The sequence below is a fragment of the Heptranchias perlo genome, chromosome 34, assembly GCF_035084215.1.
Source record: "Heptranchias perlo isolate sHepPer1 chromosome 34, sHepPer1.hap1, whole genome shotgun sequence".
In the NCBI taxonomy this organism is placed as follows: domain Eukaryota; kingdom Metazoa; phylum Chordata; class Chondrichthyes; order Hexanchiformes; family Hexanchidae; genus Heptranchias; species Heptranchias perlo.
The window spans coordinates 13013435-13037416 of NC_090358.1; the positions used below are offsets into that span (position 1 = coordinate 13013435).

The following is a 23982-nucleotide window of genomic DNA, read 5'->3' on the forward strand; positions in this document are numbered from 1 at the left end:
AAACGTTTCAGGGCCTGTAGTGCATGAAATTCGAGACTTTTCCTCCCCTCCCTGTTCCTCTAACTCCATCCCACTACATACAAAAGCCCCTCAAAACTGGTGAAATGAACAAGAGCAGAGGCATGTGCGTGTTTCTAAATTGAACATTTGCAAGAAGAGATTGCTCAGAGCAGATTTTGGGAAAATGGCCAAATTTAAATGTACAAACCTCAAACTAAAAAAAAATTGGATCTCATCCACAATCTGCAAGATTTAATTAAGATCTAGAGTTTTGAAAGACTGAGCATTAACTTGCACCAAATCTCCGACACATCGGCAGATGCATGGGACAAGATCGTTCTATGTATCACTACAAAATCATAACCAACCAAGTTAAGACTGTAGCTCATGTAAGATGATCATATAATTTCATTTCTAGCAGCACAATACTTTTGTGCAATTAAGTGCAGCATCATTGTAATTGCTGGGTGGTGAAGGGAGGAACACTAGTTCAATCTTCCATGTCGCTGAATTGTTGATCACAGTTATGTTGCTGTGGGAAAATGCCAAAAATCACAGATTTAAGGGGAAGAAAGCAACCTTGGGGTGGTAGGAGGGTTAGAAAATGGTAGAGTAGGAAAGGAGTGTTAGGAATATTTATATGGTGCTCCCATGTAACAATTCAAGCTCATTTTACATAACAGCACAATGTATAGGTGATAATGTGCTTCCAGTGCAGAGTTTAAAGTTGCTTAGAGCATCATCCAATAGTTTAACATAGATTTGTATCTTAATAAAAACTTGTAAAAAGAATTATGAATTAACGAGACCTGGGTGTCCTTGTACACCAGTCACAAAGCGAGCATTCAGGTGCAGCAAGCAGTTAGGAAAGCGAATGGTACACGTTGGCCTTCAGTGCAAGAGGATTTGAATACAGGAGCAGGGATGTCTTACTGCAGTTATACAGAGCCTTGGTGAGACCACATGTGGAGTATTGTATGCAGTTTTGGCCTCCTTATCTGAGGAAGAATGTTCTTACCATGGAGGGAGTGCAACGGAGGTTTACCAGACTAATTCCTGGGATGGAAGGACTGACGTATGAGAGATTGGGTCGACTAGGCCTGTATTCACTCAAGTTTAGAAGAATGAGGGGTGATCTCATCGAAACATAAAATTCTAACGGACTAGACAGACTAGATGCAGGGAGGATGTTCCCGATGGCTGGGGAGTCCAGAAACAAGGGTCACAGTCTCAGGATACTGGGGTATGCCATTTAGAACCGAGATGAGGAGAACTTTCTTCACTCAGAGGGTGGTAACCCTGTGGAATTCTCTACCACAGACGGCAGTGGAGGCCAAGTCATTAGATATATTCAAGGAGGAGATAGATATATTTCTTAATGCTAAAGGGATCAAGGGATAAGGGGAAAAAGCGGGAACAGGGTACTGAGTTAGACGATCAGCCATGATCATTTTGAATGGCGGAGCAGGCCCGTAGGGCTGAATGGCCTACTCTTGCTCCTATTTTCTATGTTTCTAAATATTTCTATTAACCAGTCTCAGATGATTACCACCTGCTTCACATTAACTTTTCCAGAAACACATGTTAAATAGCTATAATTTTTTTTTGGAGGCACCAAGTCCAAACACACTACAATATCTCTGAAAAAGTGATCAAAAATTTCAACCCCCACCTCTGGATCCAGCTCCTCGAGGGCATTTTCCAGCTGTTTCAATTCCTCCTCGCTCAGTTTGTCAAGCAGCTCATCCTCATCAATATCCCTGTACTTCTCCAGGTCCTTTTTGAATGGCAGCGCCATCTCTTCAGCAACAGTGTCACTTTATTCCGTGGCAATCTCTCAACAATTCAATCCTTAACCAGACGTGTAGCTTTCTGCCGAAGAAAAGTACAAATAAATATTTTACACCAGTGCAAACCTTTCCCAGAACACATTCTGATGCTGGAAAAGAGGATTCAGGTTTATGAAATATAAATCCGTAGCAAGGCTAAACGAAATGCCAACATTTTACCAAACATATGATAATTTGAAGAAAATTAAAGAACAAGCAGATAGCATTGTATCTACTTATCAGATAATGTCAAGTTACACAACCCGAATGATTATGTAGTTAGCAATATGAAGCCTCAGGTGTCAGCTTCGACTCTGGTAGCATTTTCTCCTCCCAGCCAAAAGGTCGTAGGTTCAAGCCCTACCTCAGACTTGAATACATAATCTAGGCTGATACTTCAGAGCAGTATTGAGGGAATGCTGCGCTGTGAGTTGCTGTCTTTCAGATGAGATGTTAAACTGAGGCCCCGTCTGTCCCCTCAGGTGGATGTAGAGGATCCCATGGCACTATTCAAAGTGTGAATTATAAAGTTCCATTATATTTGACTTTCTAATGTATTGCTTTTATTGAAAAGTCTAGTGATTGTGGAACTGGTTACTGTCAATTTATGGTAATGTCAGAATAGGGTGGTAAACTTATTTTCCCATCCAAAATATGAAACTTCATGTTTCATAGCTCTGTCAAACAGGAAAGTCAAATTAACAATCTGGCTCCAAAAGAGCCTCTTTAAAAGGTTTGTGTAGAGTGTTAATTTAATCTCACAATTAGTTAGAAATTGAAGAACTGCCAGTACTTTAATACTGCAACATTGAACAAGGCATAGCCTACAAATAATTAAATCTTTATGCTACCCAACCCCAGCACCCTGGTATCTGCCATTACATGATATCACACACCATAGCCAACTCTCTTCACCTTCTCTCTCCCCACCAAACAAAAAAGGGTCATGCTACAGGTTACAAGTGAATACAAGTTTGGGTATTATTTAACAGTGCTGCCTCAAAAATATTTTTTTTTGGTAGAGGACATAAGAAAAAAGGGGGTAAGCTATTTCACTTTGAAAAAAGAATTGAATACCTTACTACCATCCCTCTCTATGCCTAACTGTACAAAAATCAAAACTATTTTCATTTTGCACCTACTTCTTACTGTTAGAGCTCTTTGCTGAACACTTCAGTCCTAAGTTACATTTAGACATGCAAATAATTCAAATATATACAAACACTGCATGTTCAGTAATAAACAGGCAGGGATACTCATGCTTTATTTAAAAGGTGATCAAAATTAGATTTCATCAATACCAGAACTTCACTAACAGTACATTATATGAAGTTTCATGAACCAACCTGACTGATTAGTCCGTATTGAAAAACAGCAAGAACTCCTGGGAAGGTAGTGGATGTCATGGTATTGCTCTAACTGGAGAGATAGACTACAACAGGATTAAACAACTATTTGGATAATGAGCCAAGCCAGAAAGTTGAGTTAGCTGAGTTACAGGCATTGGTTTACCATAATTGGTTTATCATAATTGGAACAGAAATTATATACAGTGCTTTTCAACATTTATCTCAGACACAAGACAATTCCTATTCTTATTTAGCAAGTCGAACAATCTCCAAAGTGATTGCATATACAGTCTATGAAGAACTTCAGTACATCTCTTAGTTACAAATTCAAAACTAGATTCACTCAGCCCTGAAGGCATGAAACATCCCTCACTTTGTCAGAACAACCATTCGTTCGCCGCTCACAGCAAAATCTGGCCCATTGTTTACATAATTATATACTGGTATAAAAATAATTGCACCATCTTTACATAATGATGTCATTTTCATGCAAACATGTACACTATATTAAAATGATCCTTTCGAGCAATTTCATTTATCAGAAGGTTCAGAGGAAGCCTCAAGTCTTGATCAGGTTTACTGCCAAACATTTACAATGTATTAGTCTTACAACCACAAGCCTTTCTGCCAACTCACATGATCAAAGATTTTAAATTATTTCATTTAACAAGGTTTTGGTGTTCACATCAGGTTTGAAGCTTTGTTACTATCTCCTTTTTATGCGGCTTTGATCGTTTCCTAGTTCAATTCACATTTCCCTAGTTTGAAAAAAACAGCCGTTCAAAGATTTTGGACCTATTCTGGCCCAAGGCACAAAAAGATAGGGTTTGGTGGATTTTAAACTAATTTTTACTTTCTAGTAGTACAGTACCTAAAAAGCAAATACAATGGATTCACAGACAGATGGCATTAATTCAGCGCTACTTGTAAATTATGTAGACTTCCTGAACAAAGCTACTCAATGGCCATTCTAACATTGTATTTGATAAACAAAATTATATCCATTATTGTAATTATACTTCATATAGTAACGCTGGAACTCTGTACTCAGACTTGCATTTCCGCACAACAGTTATGCAGAAGTTCCAGCACAACTAAAGTTTAAACTATTTGAAAACCAGCAAATACCGGAGGTCAACAAGTTGCAAGTGACTGATCCTTAATCTGTGTGCATTAGTTTCCATTACCAACCAGCAGAATAGCAGAATTCAGTTTCAAAAAGTTACAAGATCAAGTTAAATATTAAACAGTACTGTACAAGATTAGAGTACAGCATGTTCACCCTACACCTGCTGTACAGCCCCACGTAAAAGTTAGCGATGAAGTGGATAAAGCAAAGTAACCAGGACCTAAAATATGAAGACTGGAAGGTCGAGCACTAAGTGGTAAGTTCAGATATAGGCACAACTTAAATGCCAACATCCCACAAAAGAAATGACTGGTACAATTTTTTGGGAAAGGACAGGAAGGGGGAAAAAAGCTTGAATTTGAGATTGGCCGATTTCATTGCACTTAAACGGCTACATATCACAGGTACAGAGAAAATTGTTTAACAGTATGCACAGTCGACACTGCATTACATTGTTGATATCCAACACGTGGCCCTATGGCCAAATCTCGCGCACAAGCTCCTGTCATCTGGCCCCCACCACTTCTCACATTAAGCATGCAAAGCCCTTTCAATTACACATCAGCTGCAGCCCTTCAAACTTCCAGGTTCTGGAGGATTGGTCAAACAGGGACAACATTCTTGCAACAATACATCCTTCCGTTCAGAAAACTTAGAGTTGAGGCCGAAGCTTGCTGGTTTTTAAGCTTTGGAGGAAGAGGAGAGGAAGAATAAGAGAAAGGATTAAAGGAGGTAGGGTAAAAGGTTGAAAGTGAGGGGGGGAGGTTATGAAGAGAAGAGGCGAAGAGGACGGCGTGAGGACTTAAATTGTGTGTATTGGAGCGTGGAAATTTGTGCAGGGATCTCACTTTTCGGAAAGGGCAGTCTGTGTTTGTGTGTGGGAGTTGGTTTTTGTGCATGAGCAGTTTAGCATTGTGCACTGGGGTTGCATTTTTTTTGCGTATGGGGGTATTTCAATTTTTTGTGTCTGTGGGAGTCTTTCAATTGAAGGTTTGAACTTTTGTGTAACAAGGCTTGCATTTCTGGGTAATCACGCAGCCCACTCTGATTTTGATAAGTATCTGGCACCAGACTCCAAAATGTTAGACATCCCCGATTTAAGCTATGCATCCATTTAGTACTTGAAGCATAAATGTGTCAGGTAGCTAGTATGAGAGAGACTGCAAATTAGATTCCTCTTTGCAGTTTGACTTGATGCCAATAACCAAAAATGAACCCAAATGACCACATAACCAGCCTTGAAACTGATGTGGGGAATAACGAAACTCAATAAAATAGCACAATGGTGAACTATTAAAACTAAGACTATGAGCTTTCACAATTTTAAAAAAAACTTAAGAACCACAAAATGGACAATAGTGCTAGGGATCGTATGGAACTCTTTATATTCAGTAGACCAAAGCAGTTTGATAGCAGAAAGCAGAGATTTCAGTTCTGGGAATGTTCAGTTGAACAGATGTTACAGTTAAAGAAAGCATAGAAACTAAACAATAAAAAAAAATGGGAGTTGCATGCATCAGGTTCCAAATGGGAGTTTGTTCCTGGCCAGAAACATGATCTAACAATCCCACCCAACATTTTTGTTTAGAGAAGAATCTGTTGGCCTGAAGTTAAACAGTGATCTTCCACTTTTGATAGTGCAATTTCCAGCCACTTTTTTTGCAATATATAAAATACAATCAACTGATCAATTCACCGCCCTTCCCAAAAGTTTGCTTTTAGTGGCTAACATCATTTTCTGATGTTACTGTACGCATATCTATTAAGGAAATCTCTGAAGAGGGAACGTACCACAAATGCTGCAAGAACCAGACTTCACATTTGCAATAGGGTTTAACTCTTCGTGTACTGGCACAAAGTCAATGCATTTGCAGTTATCAGAGGTATAAACTAACAGCTTCATCCATGTCTAGACAACAAAAAAGGTAACAAAGCAAACTGAGCCATGAGACACCATTTACACCACAAAGGTGAATATTGAAGTTGAGTAAGTTATGGTCAGCACCACAACTGAATATAGGCAGTAGCCCTCAGCTCATTGTGTACTTCATTTATAAACATTTAAGTTCAACTTAAATGTGAATTTTAAACGTAACTATAGTGATTACACATTGCAGAGATTTGATAAACTTTTTCCATAGTGCACTCGAGTCTTAATTGTGATATCCACTACAGACAAAAATATGAAGAGAGTTGCGGACTATAGTTTAAACCACTTGTGAATAAGCACATAAGAAATAGGAGCAGGAGTAGGTCAATCGGCCCCTTGAGCCTGCTCCGCCATTCAATAAGATCATGGCTGATCTGATCCTAACCTCAAATCTAAATTCATGTCCAATTTCCTGCCCGCTCCCCGTCACCCCCAATTCCCTTTACTTCTAGGAAACTGTCTATTTCTGTTTTAAATTTATTTAATGATGTAACTTCCACAGCTTCCTCGGGCAGCAAATTCCACAGACCTACTACCCTGAAAGAAGAAGTTTCTCCTCATCTCAGTTTTGAAAAAGCAGCCCCTTATTCTAAGATTATGCCCCCTAGTTCTAGTTTCACCCATCCTTGGGAACATCCTTACCGCATCCACCCGATCAAGCCCCTTCACAATCTTACATGTTTCAATAAGATCGCCTCTCATTCTTCTGAACTCCAATGAGTAGAGTCCCAATCTACTCAACCTCTCCTCATATGTCCGCCCCCTCATCCCCGGGATTAACCGAGTGAACCTTCTTTGTACTGCCTCGAGAGCAAGTATGTCTTTTCTGAAGTATGGACACCAAAACTGTATGCAGTATTCCAGGTGCGGTCTCACCAATACCTTATATAACTGCAGCAATACCTCCCTGTTTTTATATTCTATCCCCCTAGCAATAAAAGCCAACATTCCGTTGGCCTTCTTGATCACCTGCTGCACCTGCATACTAATTTTTTGATTTTCTTGCACTAGGACCCCCAGATCCCTTTGTAATGCAGTACCTTCCGGTTTATCGCCATTAAGATAATAACTTGCTCTCTGATTTTTCCTGCCAAAGTGCATAACCTCACATTTTCCAATATTGTATTGCATCTGCCAAATCTCCGCCCACTCACCCAGCCTGTCTATATCCCCTTGTAGGTTTTTTATGTCCTCCTCACTCTCTACTTTCCCTCCCACCTTTGTATCATCTGCAAACTTTGATATGTTACACTCGGTCCCCGCCTCCAAATCATTAATATAGATTGTAAAGAGTTGGGGACCCAGCACCGACTCCTGCGGAACACCACTGGCTACTGGTTGCCAGTCCGAGAATGAACCATTTATCCCAACTCTCTGCTTCCTGTTAAATAACCAATCCTCCACCCATGCCAGAATATTACCCCCAATCCAGTGATTCTTTATCTTGAGCAATAATTTATGCGGCACCTTGTCGAATGCCTTCTGGAAGTCTAAATACACTACATCCACTGGTTCCCCTTTATCCACCCTGTACGTTATGTCCTCAAAGAACTCAAGCAAATTTGTCAGACATGACTTCCCCTTCATAAAGCCATGCTGACTTTGTCCTATTAAATTATGTTTATCCAAATGTTCCGCTACTGTCTCCTTAATAATAGACTCCAAAATTTTACCCACCACAGATGTTAGGCTAACTGGTCTATAATTTCCAGCCTTCTGCCTACTACCCTTTTTAAATAAGGGTGTTACATTAGCAGTTTTCCAATCTGCCGGGACCTTTGCCGAGTCCAGAGAATTTTGGAAAATTATTACCAAAGCATCCACAATCCCTACTGCCACTTCCCTCAAGACCCTAGGATGTAAGCCATCAGGTCCAGGGGTTTTATTCGCCTTGAGTCCCATTAATTTACTGAGTACCAATTCCTTAGTGATTTTAATCGTATTTAGCTCCTCCCCCCCTAGAGCCCCCTGTTTGTCCAGTGTTGGGATATTCTCAGTGTCCTCTACCGTAAAGACTGAAACAAAATATTTGTTCAGCATTTTTGCCACCTCCATGTTTCCCACCATTAATTTCCCGGTCTCATCCTCTAAGGGACCTACGTTTGCCTTAGCCACCCTTTTTCTTTTTATATAACTGTAGAAACTCTTGCTATCTGTTTTTATATTTTTTGCTAATTTATTTTCATAATCTATCTTCCCTTTCTTAATCAATCCTTTAGTTATTTTTTGCTTTCTTTTGAAGACTTCCCAATCTTCTATCCTCCCACTAAGTTTGGCTACCTTATATGTCCTTGTTTTCAGTCGGATACTATCCTTGATTTCTTTACTTAGCCACGGATGGCTGTCATTTCTTTCACACCCTTTTTTCCCTCAGTGGAATATATTATTTTTGAAAGTTGTAAAATAACTCCTTAACTGAACACCACTGTTCATGTACCATCTTACCCTTTAATCTATTTTCCCAGTCCACTTTAATCAATTCCGCTCTCATACCATCATAGTCTCCTTTATTCAAGCTCAGTATGCTTGTTTGAGAACCAACCTTCTCACCCTCTAATTGGATATGGAATGTAACCATGTTATGGTCACTCATTCCAAGGGGATCCTTAACTAGGAGATTATTAATTAACCCTGGCTCATTACACAGGACCAGGTCCAAGGCTGCCTGCCCCCTTGTAGGATCAGTTACATACTGCTCAAGAAATCCATCCCTAATACACTCAATAAACACTTCCTCAAGGCTGCCCTGCCCAATTTGATTTGTCCAGTTAATATGATAGTTAAAATCCCCCATAATTATAGCTGTTCCCTTATTACATGCCCCGACTATTTCCTGATTAATACTTCTTCCAGCAGAGTTGCAACTATTAGGAGGCCTATATACTACGCCCACGAGTGTTTTTTCCCCTTATTATTCCTCATCTCTACCCAAACTGTTTCATTATCCTGATCCTTTGTCCCAATATCATTTCTCTGTATCAGTGATTCCTTCCTTTATTAAAATAGCCACCCCACCTCCCCTTCCTTCCTGCCTGTCCTTCCTGATTATTAAATACCCTGGCATATTTAATTCCCAGTCGTTGTCACCCTGCAGCCATGTTTCTGTAATGGCCACAAGATCATACCCATACGTAGTTATTTGTGCCGCTAACTCGTCCATTTTGTTACGAATGCTACGTGCATTCAGATAAAGAACTTTCAAATATGTTTTGTGACACTTAGTTCCTGCTTTTTCCTTTTTTTAACACTACCTCTTACTCCCTACCTTCTTCTGTCCCTTCCTGACACGCTTTCCTCTGTCTCCCTGCTCAGGTTCCCAACCCCCTGCCACAGCTTTGATGCTGGGTTAATCGCCTTACGCCTTCTAGTTTTTATTTTATCTGTCGTGCCTAAAGTACACTTTCTTTCCGCTGCTCTACGCTTTTCCCTTTCACTTGTTCTTGAACAACTATTTGTATTGTAGATTTCCACTGGGTCTTCCCCTCTCTTGCTGCTCTCAACTTTATTCCCTTCTGACTCCCCGCTCAGGTTCCCATCCCCCTGCGACCCTTGTTTAAACCTTCCCCAACAGCACTAGCAAACACCCCCACGAGGACATTGGTCCTGGTCCTGCTCGGGTGTAACGCGTCACGCTTGTACAGGTCCCACCTTCCCCCAGGAATCTAAATCCCTCCTTCCTACACCATCCCTGCAGCCACACATTCATCCTGTCTATTCTCCTGTTCCTATACTCACTAGCATGTGGCACCGGTAGTAATCCTGAGATCACTACCTTTGAAGTCCTGCTTTTTAATTTATCTCCTAACTCCTTAAATTCACCTTGCAGGGCCCCATCCCTTTTTTTACCTATGTCGTTGGTACCAATATGGACCACGACTACTGGCTGTTCACCCTCCCCCTCCAGAATGCCCTGCAGCCGCTCCATGACATCCTTGACCCTAGCACCAGGGAGGCAACATACCATCCTGGAGTCACGTTTCGGCTGCAGAAACGCCTATCTGTTCCCCTTACAATTGAATCCCCTATCACTATAGCCCTGCCACTCCTCTTCCTCCCCTCCTGTGCAGCAGAGCCACCCGTGGTGCCCCGAACCTGGCTCTTGCTGCTTTCCCCTGATAAGCCATCTCCCCCAACATCTAAAGCAGAATATCTGGTAACATATCAAAGTTTGCAGATGATACAAAGATGGGAGGGAAAGTAGAGTGAGGAGGACATAAAAAACCTACAAGGGGATATAGACAGGCTGGGTGAGTGGGCAGAGATTTGGCAGATGTAATACAATATTGGAAAATGTGAGGTTATGCACTTTGGCAGGAAAAATCAGAGCAAGTTATTATCTTAATGGCGAGAAACTGGAAAGTACTGCATTACAAAGGGATCTGGGGGTCCTAGTGCAAGAAAATCAAAAAATTAGTATGCAGGTGCAGCAGGTGATCAAGGCGGCCAACAGAATGTTGCCATTTATTGCTAGGGGGATAGAATATAAAAACAGGGAGGTATTGCTGCAGTTATATAAGGTATTGGTGAGACCACACCTGGAATACTGCATACAGTTTTGGTGTCCATACTTCAGAAAAGACATACTTGCTCTCGAGGCAGTACAAAGAAGGTTCACTCGGTTAATCCCGGGGATGAGGGGGCAGACATATGAGGAGAGGTTGAGTAGATTGGGACTCTACTCATTGGAGTTCAGAAGAATGAGAGGCGATCTTATTGAAACATATAAGATTGTGAAGGGTGGATGCGATAAGGATGTTCCGAAGGATGGGTGAAACTAGAACTAGGGGACATAATCTTAGAATAAGGGGCTGCTCTTTCAAAACTGAGATGAGGAGAAACTTCTTCACTCAGAGGGTGGTAGGTCTGTGGAATTTGCTGCCCCAGGAAGCTGTGGAAGTTACATCATTAAATAAATTTAAAACAGAAATAGACAGTTTCCTAGAAGTAAAGGGAATTAGGGGTTACGGGGAGCAGGCAGGAAATTGGACATGAATTTAGATTTGAGGTTAGGATCAGATCAGCCATGATCTTATTGAATGGCAGAGCAGGCTCGAGGGGCCGTTTGGCCTACTCCTGCTCCTATTTCTTATGTTCTTATGAGAGGGAGATGGCCCCAGGGGACTCCTGCTCTACCTGCCTAGTCCTTTTACTCTGCCTGGAGGTCACCCATTTCCTTTCTGCCTGCGTAATCTTTACCTGCGGTGTGACCACCTCACTGAACGTGCTATCCACGATAGTCTCAGCATCGCGGACGCTCCACAGTGAATCCACCCGCAGCTCCAGCTCCGAAAGACTGTTAGCCAGTAGCTGCAGCTGGACACACTTCCTGCACACATGGTCGCCAGGGACACTGGTAGTGTCCATGACTTCCCACATAGTGCAGGAGGAGCATATCACGGGTGCGAGCTGTGCTGCCATGACTTGCCTTAGACTCTCAGACTCTCCTCGCGCTCTAGGGGTCTCCTTTAATACTGTGCTCACCTCTCGGACTCTCCTGCCTCACCTGTGATGTCGCACAGTAGTTGTCTCTCGTTGCAGCTCTGCTGCTGCTTTTATTCCCCAATCTCAGTCTTCTACTCTCAGGTCCACTGCCGCTCTGGGGAAAAAGTTAGGAAAAGCAAGGCAAAGCAGCACCTCCTTCCCCCACTGCACCAAACTCTCACACGTACCAAACTCTCAGCAGTTCACACTGTGCTGTCCGCACTGACAGGCCCCTGTATTGCTACAGTTTGTGACTCAGATGAGTCAGGCCTGCCCCACCTTCAAGTACCAGTTTAATCTAGCTAACCAATTAACTTGCTACAGCAGCTCCCACCACTGAAGCCTGACACAAACTTAAAAATTTAAACTTTAAAATTGAACTTAAACAGTTGAAAGCAATATGCACTAGATTTTAGAGATTAACCCTTAAACTCCCACACGTACCAACTCAGTAACTAAATACAATTTCAGGAACTATTCAATCGTGAATCACAGTTTTCAACAGCACTAAGATCAGAATCGAAAGGTTTTAGATCTTTGTCTCAAACACTTGTTATTTAAGAAATTCCTTTCAGATGTCAATATACCACTGAAGGCAAAAGTTGCCCTCCAAGACAATTTGGAGAGAAGGGGGGGGCAATTAGACCAGCCTACATACAATTCCCATTTAAGGAAAAGTTTTTAAATTATTAAACTCGTGATATTTCATTCATTAAACTGGACAAGCTAATTTAATTTGTCTTCATGAGTACAATGTACGGTGGGCATGAAGATAAAGTGAAAGTCAGTTAGATGATCCTTAACTCACTGTTCTCCAAGGATGACTCACACTTAGTGGCCCATCTTCATGCAAATACCTGTGCACTCATTACACCACACTAAGTACACATACACAGATCTGGCCACACAGCTTTCATCAGTAATTTAGAAGGGCAAGTTAACCTAAAACAATTCAGAAAATTGTTTACAGTATAATTATTGGGCAAAGTTACAGAAGGGGATGATGCTGAACAAACTTCAGTCTTTCATTAAAAGATATTGTAGCAAACCTGGTTATCTAAATCTGGAACTCAAAACTCCATCTGAAAGGAAAAAGTAGAAAAGCATGCCAGAGTTTGTAGTCAGTGGAAATATTCTACCACTCCTACATATTGAATCTAGGGATATACTGCAGCTCCAATCCTCAAATCATTTCATTTCAGAATTAGCTACTGTAGAAAGATTTGTTGACCTCTTAAGCAATGTTAATTAAACGACTAAACATATGGATTAAAGAGTAATCCTTCCAAACATTTACAGTAACATTCAAAATACTTTTGGCACAAAAAATCCTCCTCCTCTTGAAAGTATTAATCACTATTAAGCACAACTGGAAATTATACTATAGGCATTTTGAGACCAGTACCAGATGAAAAGAGCACAGGATCAGCAGATCAGTTATACTGCCAGCACCTGATCAAATGGAGCCCTTCTTACGTACACACGAGTGGAGCTCTACACCTGCACGAGTTAAATTTGAACATTAAAGCACTGACTGTCCTCATCAGCTCCTACATTAAAAATTATGATTAAAAAGTTCCCGGAGTCTACTGGGTAGCCTGGGAGCTTTAAACTTCACTTCACACCATCTGCAATTATACTGCACACCCAAATTACACTGCATAGATTACATCAATGCAAAGTTGAAATCAGTTCCTGTCAACAAACTATATAGTATATCTGGCCTTTTTGATTCATACCAGGGATCGTTCACAACAGTATTTAATGTAAAATGCATCAAGTATCCTGCACCTGATATTGTAGAAGAAACATATTTTGCAGTCTGTCAAATTCTTCAAATGATACTGCTGCTTTAGTTTTTCAATATTAACCAAAACTATGAAGTTTTGGCTTAGAGCTTCCTTAGATTTACATGAATCTTATGTTTCCACTGTACTCAAGGGAACTTGCTACAAGCTTAAAGCTAAAATACTTCAAAATTTAGCAGGACATCAGTCAGGACCCAAGACTTTTCCAGATTGTAAACAGTTAGCAAATAGTCCTCTGGACTGCACCAGCCTCAGCACATGTATCTGCAATTCCACCTGAAATGAGTTATTGCACAGGAAAAGGTGTACACGTTGCTGAATTCAGTAACAAAAACAGATTTCAAATATTTCCAAAAATGGCCATTATTTAAAATTGGTAAGTTTGGTTTGATGTATTATTTGAGTGAGAAGTTTGTCTTTTATTGGGTTCAGTGCACACAGCTGCAGCCACTCCCTCAACAAGGTCAGATGCCAAATAAAAGCAAAACAACCTCGATAGAGTTAGAACAAAAATCCACTTGGTAACATAACAATCTGATCAGGATTATTTTAAAAATTTGCTGTTAGGCTTGTTGGTGACAAAATATACTAGTTATAACAAGATACAAAATCTCACTCTAGCCTAATGGATGTTTAAATGCCCAGATTCAGCAACTGAATTTCTGCATCCAAGACAATGAAATCCAGGCAACAGTACACAGACACACAAGAGCTGTGAATGAAGCTTTGCCACTGACACTGCATGCTGATTTTTTTTTATGATGTGGAGATGCCGGTGATGGACTGGGGTTGACAATTGTAAACAATTTTACAACACCAAGTTATAGTCCAGCAATTTTATTTGAAATTCACAAGCTTTCGGAGGCTACCTCCTTCCTCAGGTGAACGATGTGGAAAGCTTTCGGAGGCTACCTCCGTCCTCAGGTGAACATTTCCACATCGTTCACCTGAGGAAGGAGGTAGCCTCCGAAAGCTTGTGAATTTCAAATAAAATTGCTGGACTATAACTTGGTGTTGTAAAATTGTTTACGATTTTTTTTTTTAAGGTGAATAGCAAACAATGTCCAGCCGCAGCAGCTCTTGAATTCCTGGCCTCAACGTTCTTGTGCTGCTGTTTTGTTCATGATCTTGAGCATGGTTAATGACTGAGCCACCTATTATATAAATTTTGTGGAGGATATAGCGTGTAGAGTAAACGATTCCTACCTAGTCCACTAGCCTGTATGGGTTTGTTAGGAGGAACCAAGATCAGGACAGACCAAAGAAAATCCTGAACTACTGTGATCCCTTGACAGTCCAAGAAAAATAATGGGTTTATCTTAGGGAGATAATATAACTGATAGGCAGGAGCACGAGGAAAGGGAATCATCAATCTATTAAGGTAATTTCTGATTGGCAGATTCCTTTATATTGCTGACAACTAATTCAGCCAACCTGGAACAAAGACAATGCAGAGGTAATATAGCCCATATAAACAGTGAATGGTTTCCCAACAACATAGAAGAGTAGCACAAGCCCCAAATTCCTTTCCCCTTGCCAATTTTTCTCCGAGGATTTCCCAATAGGGTTTTCTTCTTTGTGGTGTCCGAATGACACTATCCATCGAAAACCTGGATTAATCACAACATATACAGATTCAAACATTCTCTGCAGCTTCAACAAAATGGCTCCTCTTCTCCCTCTCCCCCACCATCCACTACATGATGTTAGCTAACTAGGTACAGAGCAGAGATCCAACCGGGAACTTTCTGGTCTGTATGGATTAGTATCACAAGGCAGTGAATTATAACCCCATGGAAGAGACTAACTTTCTTTTTTAAAAAAAGAGTAGGAGACCAAACACTTATTTGCAAAGCAGCCTCTTTTACAGACCCCCATCAACTTCAAGCTTGGAAAACTATAGATATGGTTACATCTGATGCCATCTAAGCAAGTTAACAACTACTAACACTTATGCATCTATATGTTTACATACATGACAAATGTCCATGGAACCTATTTTGATTAGCCAGTTTTAGATGACTGTTGAGCTCACATGGCTCTATTAAATTAATTTAAGCATGATAAATGCCAATCTCCATTTCAGCTTGGAATTGAAACTACTCTGCATGCTTGTGCTCGACATCTCTTACCTTCATTAAGAGTCATGTGTGTGCATTGTGACTGAAATCAAAAGTCAATTCTCCACTCGTGTTGAATAGGTTAGCTTTTCCCAGACAAGAACACAGTAAATATTACTGACACTAAAGCAGCATAACTTATTCCAGAGCCACAGCCAGCACCTGCTTGGTTTGGTTAACCCACTGTATTACACAAACTCATTAATGGAATAGCCATTTGAATTGTAAAGTTACTTTTATTGCAAGGCTGCAGTCCCCTATTCAGTCAGGAAACAGGAACTCATAAAAAGGTGCACATTGCACAGATCACCTGATGTCCAAATGTGCACTTCCCGTACTGAATCGCTGCATAGCGGTCAGAAGCAGGAACCCAGTCTGATTTTCCCTATCAGTCAAGATCAACTACCTCAGCACTGGCTGGAGATCAAATGTTTGACTTCTTGTTCTGTATGGATGAGCTACTTACAAAAGCTGGACAACTGGCAGAAACAAGTATCTGATATGTCTTTAAGACTACAACTCCCCAGAACTGCTCATATCAGGTAGTTATTTTAGCCAGTAAGAATACTTCAGCTTTTGTACAGTTAGATACCAGACAACTAGCTGGTAAATTGTCCTAGAAATCCATGAGCCTTAAAGTTGTATTCCAAAATGGAATTATTACAAACAAGAACCTGCAGTGAATAGTTTGACTACAGCAGAGTACTGACACACACCTCTAGTCCAGGACCATGATATTGAAAATGGGCATTTCATCTAGCTATCCTAAGAAACATGCTGCTGAAGTTGGCCAGCAACGTTAATGCTAAAGATGGCCATTTTTAAAATGCACGGAGTGCAAGTTTTTCAAAATCTAGCTGCCTTAACACACAAAACAAAGTTTCATTCAGCTGATTTATCCAGTACCTTGAATTAACACCACTACTAGCTCAAAACAAAAACAGAAGAGGATAGGATACTCTACACTCCCCAACGACAAGAAAATTACATTTCAGGGATCGTTGAATGCATTTTGCATTTGCACATACTGCTGAAATGTCTCAGTTGTTTTAATATGATACATCACCAGGAACCAGAGACAGAATTTTCACACCTAGAAGTTATTCCCAGGACAACACGCATTGGACACAACTTGCCAACACTGCAACGATATCAGATGGACAATTTCTTATAACAAACAGAAGTGAATTACAAACTCATTAGGAGACTGTCAGAATAATCAGATCTGCAAAGTACATAAATGACCAGAAAAGTTTTTTTTTGGGAACATGGTGCCCCCATCCTTTAAGTTTGCATCGTTTAAAACACTGGCGCACACCCGCAGGGGTCAGATGAATTCTGCTATCAATCACTGTTTCGTACACAATTAGGCTATTCCAATTGTCTGGTAACATTCAGAATATCCCTAAACTATTCCAGATAAGAGCTCAAGTTACAACTCCCCTTCTCTCAAGCTCCCCCTCCTACAAATATTTTAATAGCCCCTTTAGAGATTCCTTAATTCTTTGCACTGTTAGCAGAGTCAATATTCCAACACTTTTCAGTCAAATAGCGACTATTTGTTTTAATGAAATGGTTACTAAAGTAAACAGATAAAAGGACAACAAGTGAAGCATTGCTAAATTGCATTGTCCCATGGGATTGTCTTGCAGCAATAAAGAGCATTCCCAGTTGTACTGCAAGGCAACATGATTCAACCAGGTAGTTGGGCAGATTTATTTGGAAGGTCCTCAAGATGGACTATTCAACATCTATGGTTCAATTGAAGCAGGTTTCCATCCATGCCAGAGTTAACCACTGACCTCTGAAACCAAGCCTATATGAAGATAATTTGCTCACTGGTTATGAATAATGCGGGAAAGAAGGAGTCATTAAAGGAATTAAAACAAAAAGTAAGATTACAATGGAAATTACGCTGAGAGATAAATACTAAATAATGCTTCAATAACTTGTAGTTACTCTAATGTCCCAACTGTATTACCTGGCATGACTGTAATCTTAAGAAATGGAAAAAGCAGGAATCCAAGAACAGCTGGACTGCCTCTTCCCGAGACACTCATTATTCACAAGATGTGCCCAAGTGACTAAATGTTACATGTTTACACACCCTCTAGTCCATTTTACAAACAGAGAAGCTAAACTTTTTTTTTCAGGCTTTACTGAGACATTTCTCTTGCACTCAGTGCCAAAGACCAGTCCCGTAATCAAGCCCACACTAACTACAAATAGAGTGCAACATAATACACCCAATATCTGGTCTTGTAGCATTGTCCAGGGGCCAAACAGAAATCCTTGCTATTGTAACAAAAACAGAAAACAGTCTTGTGTCCCTCTGGACTTCAGATAGCAGAAAAACAAACTTTCAGCAAGTGATTTAAACTATAAACTACAGAAAAGGTTTATTAAAAGTAAACAAACAGTAGCTGGAGATAACATAGCAGCTTGCACTATTTTTACAGAACTTTTAACTCGTGCTCCTTTCTTGGGTGCAAAAATAATAAATGACAATACCCTTTACTAAACCCACCAATAATACTAAATCTCGACTTGAGTCTATACTGTCACTCCTATACATGAGTATTTGTAATGGCCAATGGAACTTTGCAGGGATCACCTTCACATAAGGTGAAGTACAGTGATTCAAGAAGAACTGGCAGACAGGGATTCCCTTTAGAATTATAATCCAGCTTGTCCCCATCGATCTCAGGAGACCAGAGAGTAATTGACAGAACTATCATACAAATTTGAATACAGCTATCTAGAAAAAGATTTTTTTTTTAAGTACATATCTATAGACTGATAGCTAAACAGCATCAGGAAACTGAACAATGATGGCCATCTAGACTTCTCCTAGTGCAATTCATCATTCACAGAACAAAGCAAGAAACAAGGTCAAGTATCACATCAAAACATGAAGCATTCCATCCCACCAGAGCTGATTTCTTGATTGTGCAAAATCACCAGACATTCAGCTAGACTAACAACTGCAGTAAGAAATTTAAAGTGCTTAGCCAGCTTATAGACTATGATTCAAAACGTGACAAAACTCCCCATTTGTCACACTAAGCAGCACTGCCACCAGTTAATATCAAACACACTTGAGAAGTCTTACTGCATACAGATTCAAAGCAGCTGATGCTAAAATCAAGCACCATGAGAATATGATGTGCATCAATTAAGTACTTTAACTCTGGCGCTCATACCTTCCTTTTATATTTTTTTTATTCGTTCACGGGATGTGAGCGTCGCTGGCAAGGCCAGCATTTATTGCCCATCCCTAATTGCCCTCGAGAAGGTGGTGGCGAGCCGCCTTCTTGAACCGCTGCAGTCCGTGTGGTGACGGTTCTCCCACAGTGCTGTTAGGAAGGGAGTTCCAGGATTTTGACCCAGCGACAATGAAGGAACGGCGATATATTTCCAAGTCGGGATGGTGTGTGACTTGGAGGGGAACGTGCAGGTGGTGTTGTTCCCATGCGCCTGCTGCCCTTGTCCTTCTAGGTGGTAGAGGTCGCGGGTTTGGGAGGTGCTGTCGAAGAAGCCTTGGCGAGTTGCTGCAGTGCATCCTGTGGATGGTGCACACTGCAGCCACAGTGCGCCGGTGGTGAAGGGAGTGAATGTTTAGTGTGGTGGATGGGGTGCCAATCAAGCGGGTTGCTTTATCTTGGATGGTGTCGAGCTTCTTGAGTGTTGTTGGAGCTGCACTCATCCAAGCAAGTGGAGAGTATGCCATCACACTCCTGACTTGTGCCTTGTAGATGGTGGAAAGGCTTTGGGGAGTCACTCGCCGCAGAATACCCAGCCTCTGACCTGCTCTCGTAGCCACAGTATTTATATGGCTGGTCCAGTTAAGTTTCTGGTCAATGGTGACCCCCAGGATGTTGATGGTGGGGGATTCGGTGATGGTAATGCCGTTGAATATCATGGGGAGGTGGTTAGACTCTCTTGTTGGAGATGGTCATTGCCTGGCACTTATCTGGCGCGAATGTTACTTGCCACTTATGAGCCCAAGCCTGGATGTTGTCCAGGTCTTGCTGCATGCGGGCTCGGACTGCTTCATTATTTGAGGGGTTGCGAATGGAACTGAACACTGTGCAGTCATCAGCGAACATCCCCATTTCTGACCTTATGATGGAGGGAAGGTCATTGATGAAGCAGCTGAAGATGGTTGGGCCTAGGACACTGTCCTGAGGAACTCCTGCAGCAATGTCCTGGGGCTGAGATGATTGGCCTCCAACAACCACTACCATCTTCCTTTGTGCTAGGTATGACTCCAGCCATTGGAGAGTTTTCCCCCTGATTCCCATTGACTTCAATTTTACTGGGGCTCCTTGGTGCCACACTCGGTCAAATGCTGCCTTGATGTCAAGGGCAGTCACTCTCACCTATAAAACGATACTGCCGTCAGAGTCACCAAGACTCTTCTTGAAAAAGGGGGTTTTTCCTGGTGTCTTCAATTATCTAGTGCCATTTTCAAATATAACAGCAGCACTAAAATCAGGTCCGCCATCTTAAGTTTAGCCCGACGCATCCTAGAAAGTCAGTCAGCCCTTACACACACTAATGGAACATATGTAATTCTGTCAAAAGTCAAGTTTGCAACTTCAGAGCAACTGAATACAGACTTAGCCACTGTTGCTAAATCTGGCCAGTATATACAGTCGACTCAATTTCAAGTTAGCTAATTCAAATTATTGGATAATTCAATTTCTTGTGCAAAAATAATGACTTCATATTATCAAGAAAAGGCTGTAAACAGGATATATTCTGAAATGAGAATTTAGTACCTAACAGAAATGCTTTCAATGCACTAGAAACCAATGCTCGTTTTCCACATCTGCTGTCCACTCTCAGGTTCCAGGTGCCTAAGGCACAGAATTTGCTTAAGTCAGGCAATTTTACATTATTGACAGAGTGCCATCAACAGTAGGTATAAGCAGGTACTCCTACCATCAACTGCACTCTATTATGAAGGACCTGATCTCCACAATCCAACAGCTCATATTTTCCAGAGATTAGCAAGCTACTACTAGATTCCACACCTTGCTGTGCATCTGCCTGTCGCCTTTTAAAAATTCTCTGTTGTTTCATTAATCATGAGCAGAGCAATTACAAAGTTCACAAAACTACTGAAACATAGGATTTTTATTCTCAGATCTGCCCTAAACTTGACTTGCGGAATAGCGAAATGCAGGAGGTCACACTTTAGAAAAAGAACTCCACTGGGCATACAATTAGACCCAGACAGATCATAAGGTAAATCAGAGAAGGTACTGCAGAGATCACAAGTCTCCATTTGAGCACTAATGTCTTGATGCCCCAGTACAAGAACCAATAGTGTGTCAGTGACAGGAGCTCAGAGCTGCTGCTGGCACAATATTAATACAAACATATGTTGCAGCACTGAGTCAGAGGGAAGGCTTGTAGTCCTGTTTATACTGCAACACAAATTAACATTAATTGCAATTTTGTAGATATAGCAACTGGCTTTGCATGAATAGTATGAATAGTTACTGCATTTATTCTGATTGGAATTCAGAACAGAAACTTCCACTTTCATTTCAGTTTTGCCTGACACTAAAAAGCAGGAGGTCCTCACTTTGCTTATTTTTTTTGTTCATTCCCAAGATGTGGGCATCACTGGCAAGGCTGGCATTTAGTTCCCATCCTTAGTTGCCCTGAGAAGCTGATGGTGGACCTTCTGTTTGATACAACTGAGTAGCTTGCTAGGCCACATCAGAGGGCAGTTAAGAATCAACTATGGTGGTCTGGGACTGGAGTCACATATAGGCCAACCAGGTAAAGATGGCAGGTTTCCTTCCCTAAAGGGTATTGGTGAACCAGTTGGGGTTACAACAGCAACATCATGGTCACTTTTACTAATACCAGCTTTATTATTTCTAGATTTTTTAAAACTGCATTCACATTCTCAAACTGCCTTGGATTATTAGTCCAGGCTTTGGATTACTGGTCCAGTAACATAACCACCATAATTACCATACCCTGTATTAGACTAATGCAAAACTCTTGTCTGGTTCAACCAAAAAGTTGTACTGGGCAGGATGGCTATAAACAAATTCTGCAAAAATCATCCAACGACATATCTCTTAACCCCTCCAGACAGCTTGTCTGACAGTCTTGAATGAATCACAATTTCCTCCAGTTAAACAGTAGGAAGACCAAAGCCATCATCTTTGGGCCCCACCACAAACTCTGTACACTTGCCACGGTCTCGGGTTCAACTAGACTGTTCACAACTTTAACGTCCTATTTGACCCTGAACTGAGCTACCAACCACATATCCTCTCCACCACATAGACCACTTACTTCCGCAACACTGCCTGCATCAGCATCTAATAATTCTCGTCTGTACCTCCGTCACCTCCAAACTCGACTATTCCAACGCTCTTCTGTCCGGCCTTCCAACCCCACTCAATTTCAGCTCATCCAAAAATCTGCTGCCTCTATCCTATCCCACACCAAGTCCCACTCCTCCATCACTCCTGTCCTTGCTGACCCACATTGGCTCCCAGTTCCCTAATGCCCGAAATTTAAAATTCTCATTCTCATGTTTACATGCCTTCGCCCCTCCCTATCTCTGTATCCTCTCTAGCCCTACAACTCTGCCAGAACTCTGTTCCTCCGATGCTGGCCTCTTGTGCATCACCCACTTCCTTTGCCCCAACATTGACAGCTTGGGGGTCACACTTTGCTTACAAAGTATTTGATTATTCATGAAGCACTTTGGCAATTTCTGTCGATGTGATAAGGTGGTGTATAAATCTCAGTCGTTTCTTTCACAGGGAAGACTAGGTTGGTATAGTCTAAAATGCATCTACTGATCACTTTTAATCAGTTGCCGAGGAATGCAGAAGAATAATCTTTACAACAAGTAGAAATAAAACACCTTCAGCATAAAAAAGTTCCAAGGCACTTCACTGAGGCATAATCATAAAAAATGGATGCTGAATAAAATGAGATACTGGGAGGGGTGATCAAAAGCTTGGTCAAAGAGGTGGGTTTTAAGGTCTGAAAGGAGGAGAGGAAGGTGGAGGGTTTTAGGGAGGTAATTCCAAAGTGTGGCCAGACTGATCTAGTCTATGTATGGCGTAGGATACGATACCTACCTTATTGTAAAGAATGATCAAGTTTCTACCGCGTGAAATAGAACAATTTGAAACCACAACAGGGTAGGTAAATTCTGGCTCTTTTAAGCATACATTAGTCAAGTTTGAGGAATAACCAAGCCAAGCTCATGGTAAGTTATCACTAACTCTACATAATTTTGCCAATCACTATTACTTCAGCTGTGCTACAATCTTTATGATGAAATTTTAACTGGAATAATTAAAATTAACACTTGCTGTATGTCTGTCAAGGATAGGTACTGCATGGGTAGTTATTTTGCCCCGACTTGCTGTCTTGTAGATGTGGCAATGAAAAAAAGCAATGCTTCTTGGCCTTGACTGTAAGCAAGCCTCTTCATATCTCTTACTATAGATTAGCATGGTTTGTTTTCCTAGCAAAGCTGTGATATTCTTTGGTGTAGGCTTACGGACTTTAGATCAAAAGATGATGTGTCCACAAAGCAAGAAAATTAGACACTTAAAACAGAAAACAAAAGCAACCAAGTGCATGAAAGACAACCACAATACAGATATGACAAATTACACAATTGATTTGTTGAAACACCAGTTATTAAAAAATTGTTTCAATTAGCTAAGCTAATGAACTGCACATCAGTGGTAAAATTAAATAGAAAGTGGCCGAATTCAGCATATTAAAACTATTTTATAAAATGCTGAATGTGCAGTTAAACTATTCTAGGATACCAGCCCACACAATCTTATCAAGTTTCTAAAACAAACTTCTCAGTCAGAGTGGTCATTCTTTCTGTGGTTCTAGAGGCTAGGCACTGAAATATGATATTCTCAGCTCCTAATCACCAAGATTCAGTTACTGCACTCTACCTCAATCAGCCGATCCTTAAAACAACAACTCGTATTTGTATAGCGCCTTTGACGCAGTAAAACGTCCCAAGGCACTTCATAGTAACGTTATCAAACAAAATTTGACACCGAGCCACATAAGGAGATATTAGGACAGGTGACCAAAAGCTTGGTCAAAGAGGTAGGTTTTAAGGAGAGTCTTAAAAGGAGAGAGACATGGAGATGCAGAGAAGACTAGGGAGGGAATTCCAGAGCTTAGGGCATAGGCAGCTGAAGGCACGACCGCCAATGGTGGAGCAGTGAAAATCAGGGATGTGCAAGAGGCCAGAGTTGGAAGAGCACAGAGATCTCAGAGGGTTATAGGATGTTAGAGATAGGAAGAGGCAAGGC

General features: G+C 41.1%; 1 protein-coding gene across 1 annotated transcript in view; it reads right to left on the reverse strand.

The window, feature by feature from the left end:
• Positions 1 to 23982, reverse strand: part of tmod2 (tropomodulin 2) — a 74374-nt gene that overhangs the window by 44987 nt on the left and 5405 nt on the right. Inside the window, exon 2 of the mRNA XM_067971443.1 lies at positions 1673 to 1872. Within this exon, the coding sequence (XP_067827544.1) occupies positions 1673 to 1798 (126 nt within the window). The 5' untranslated portion in view covers positions 1799 to 1872. The remainder of the gene's footprint in view (positions 1 to 1672; positions 1873 to 23982) is intronic.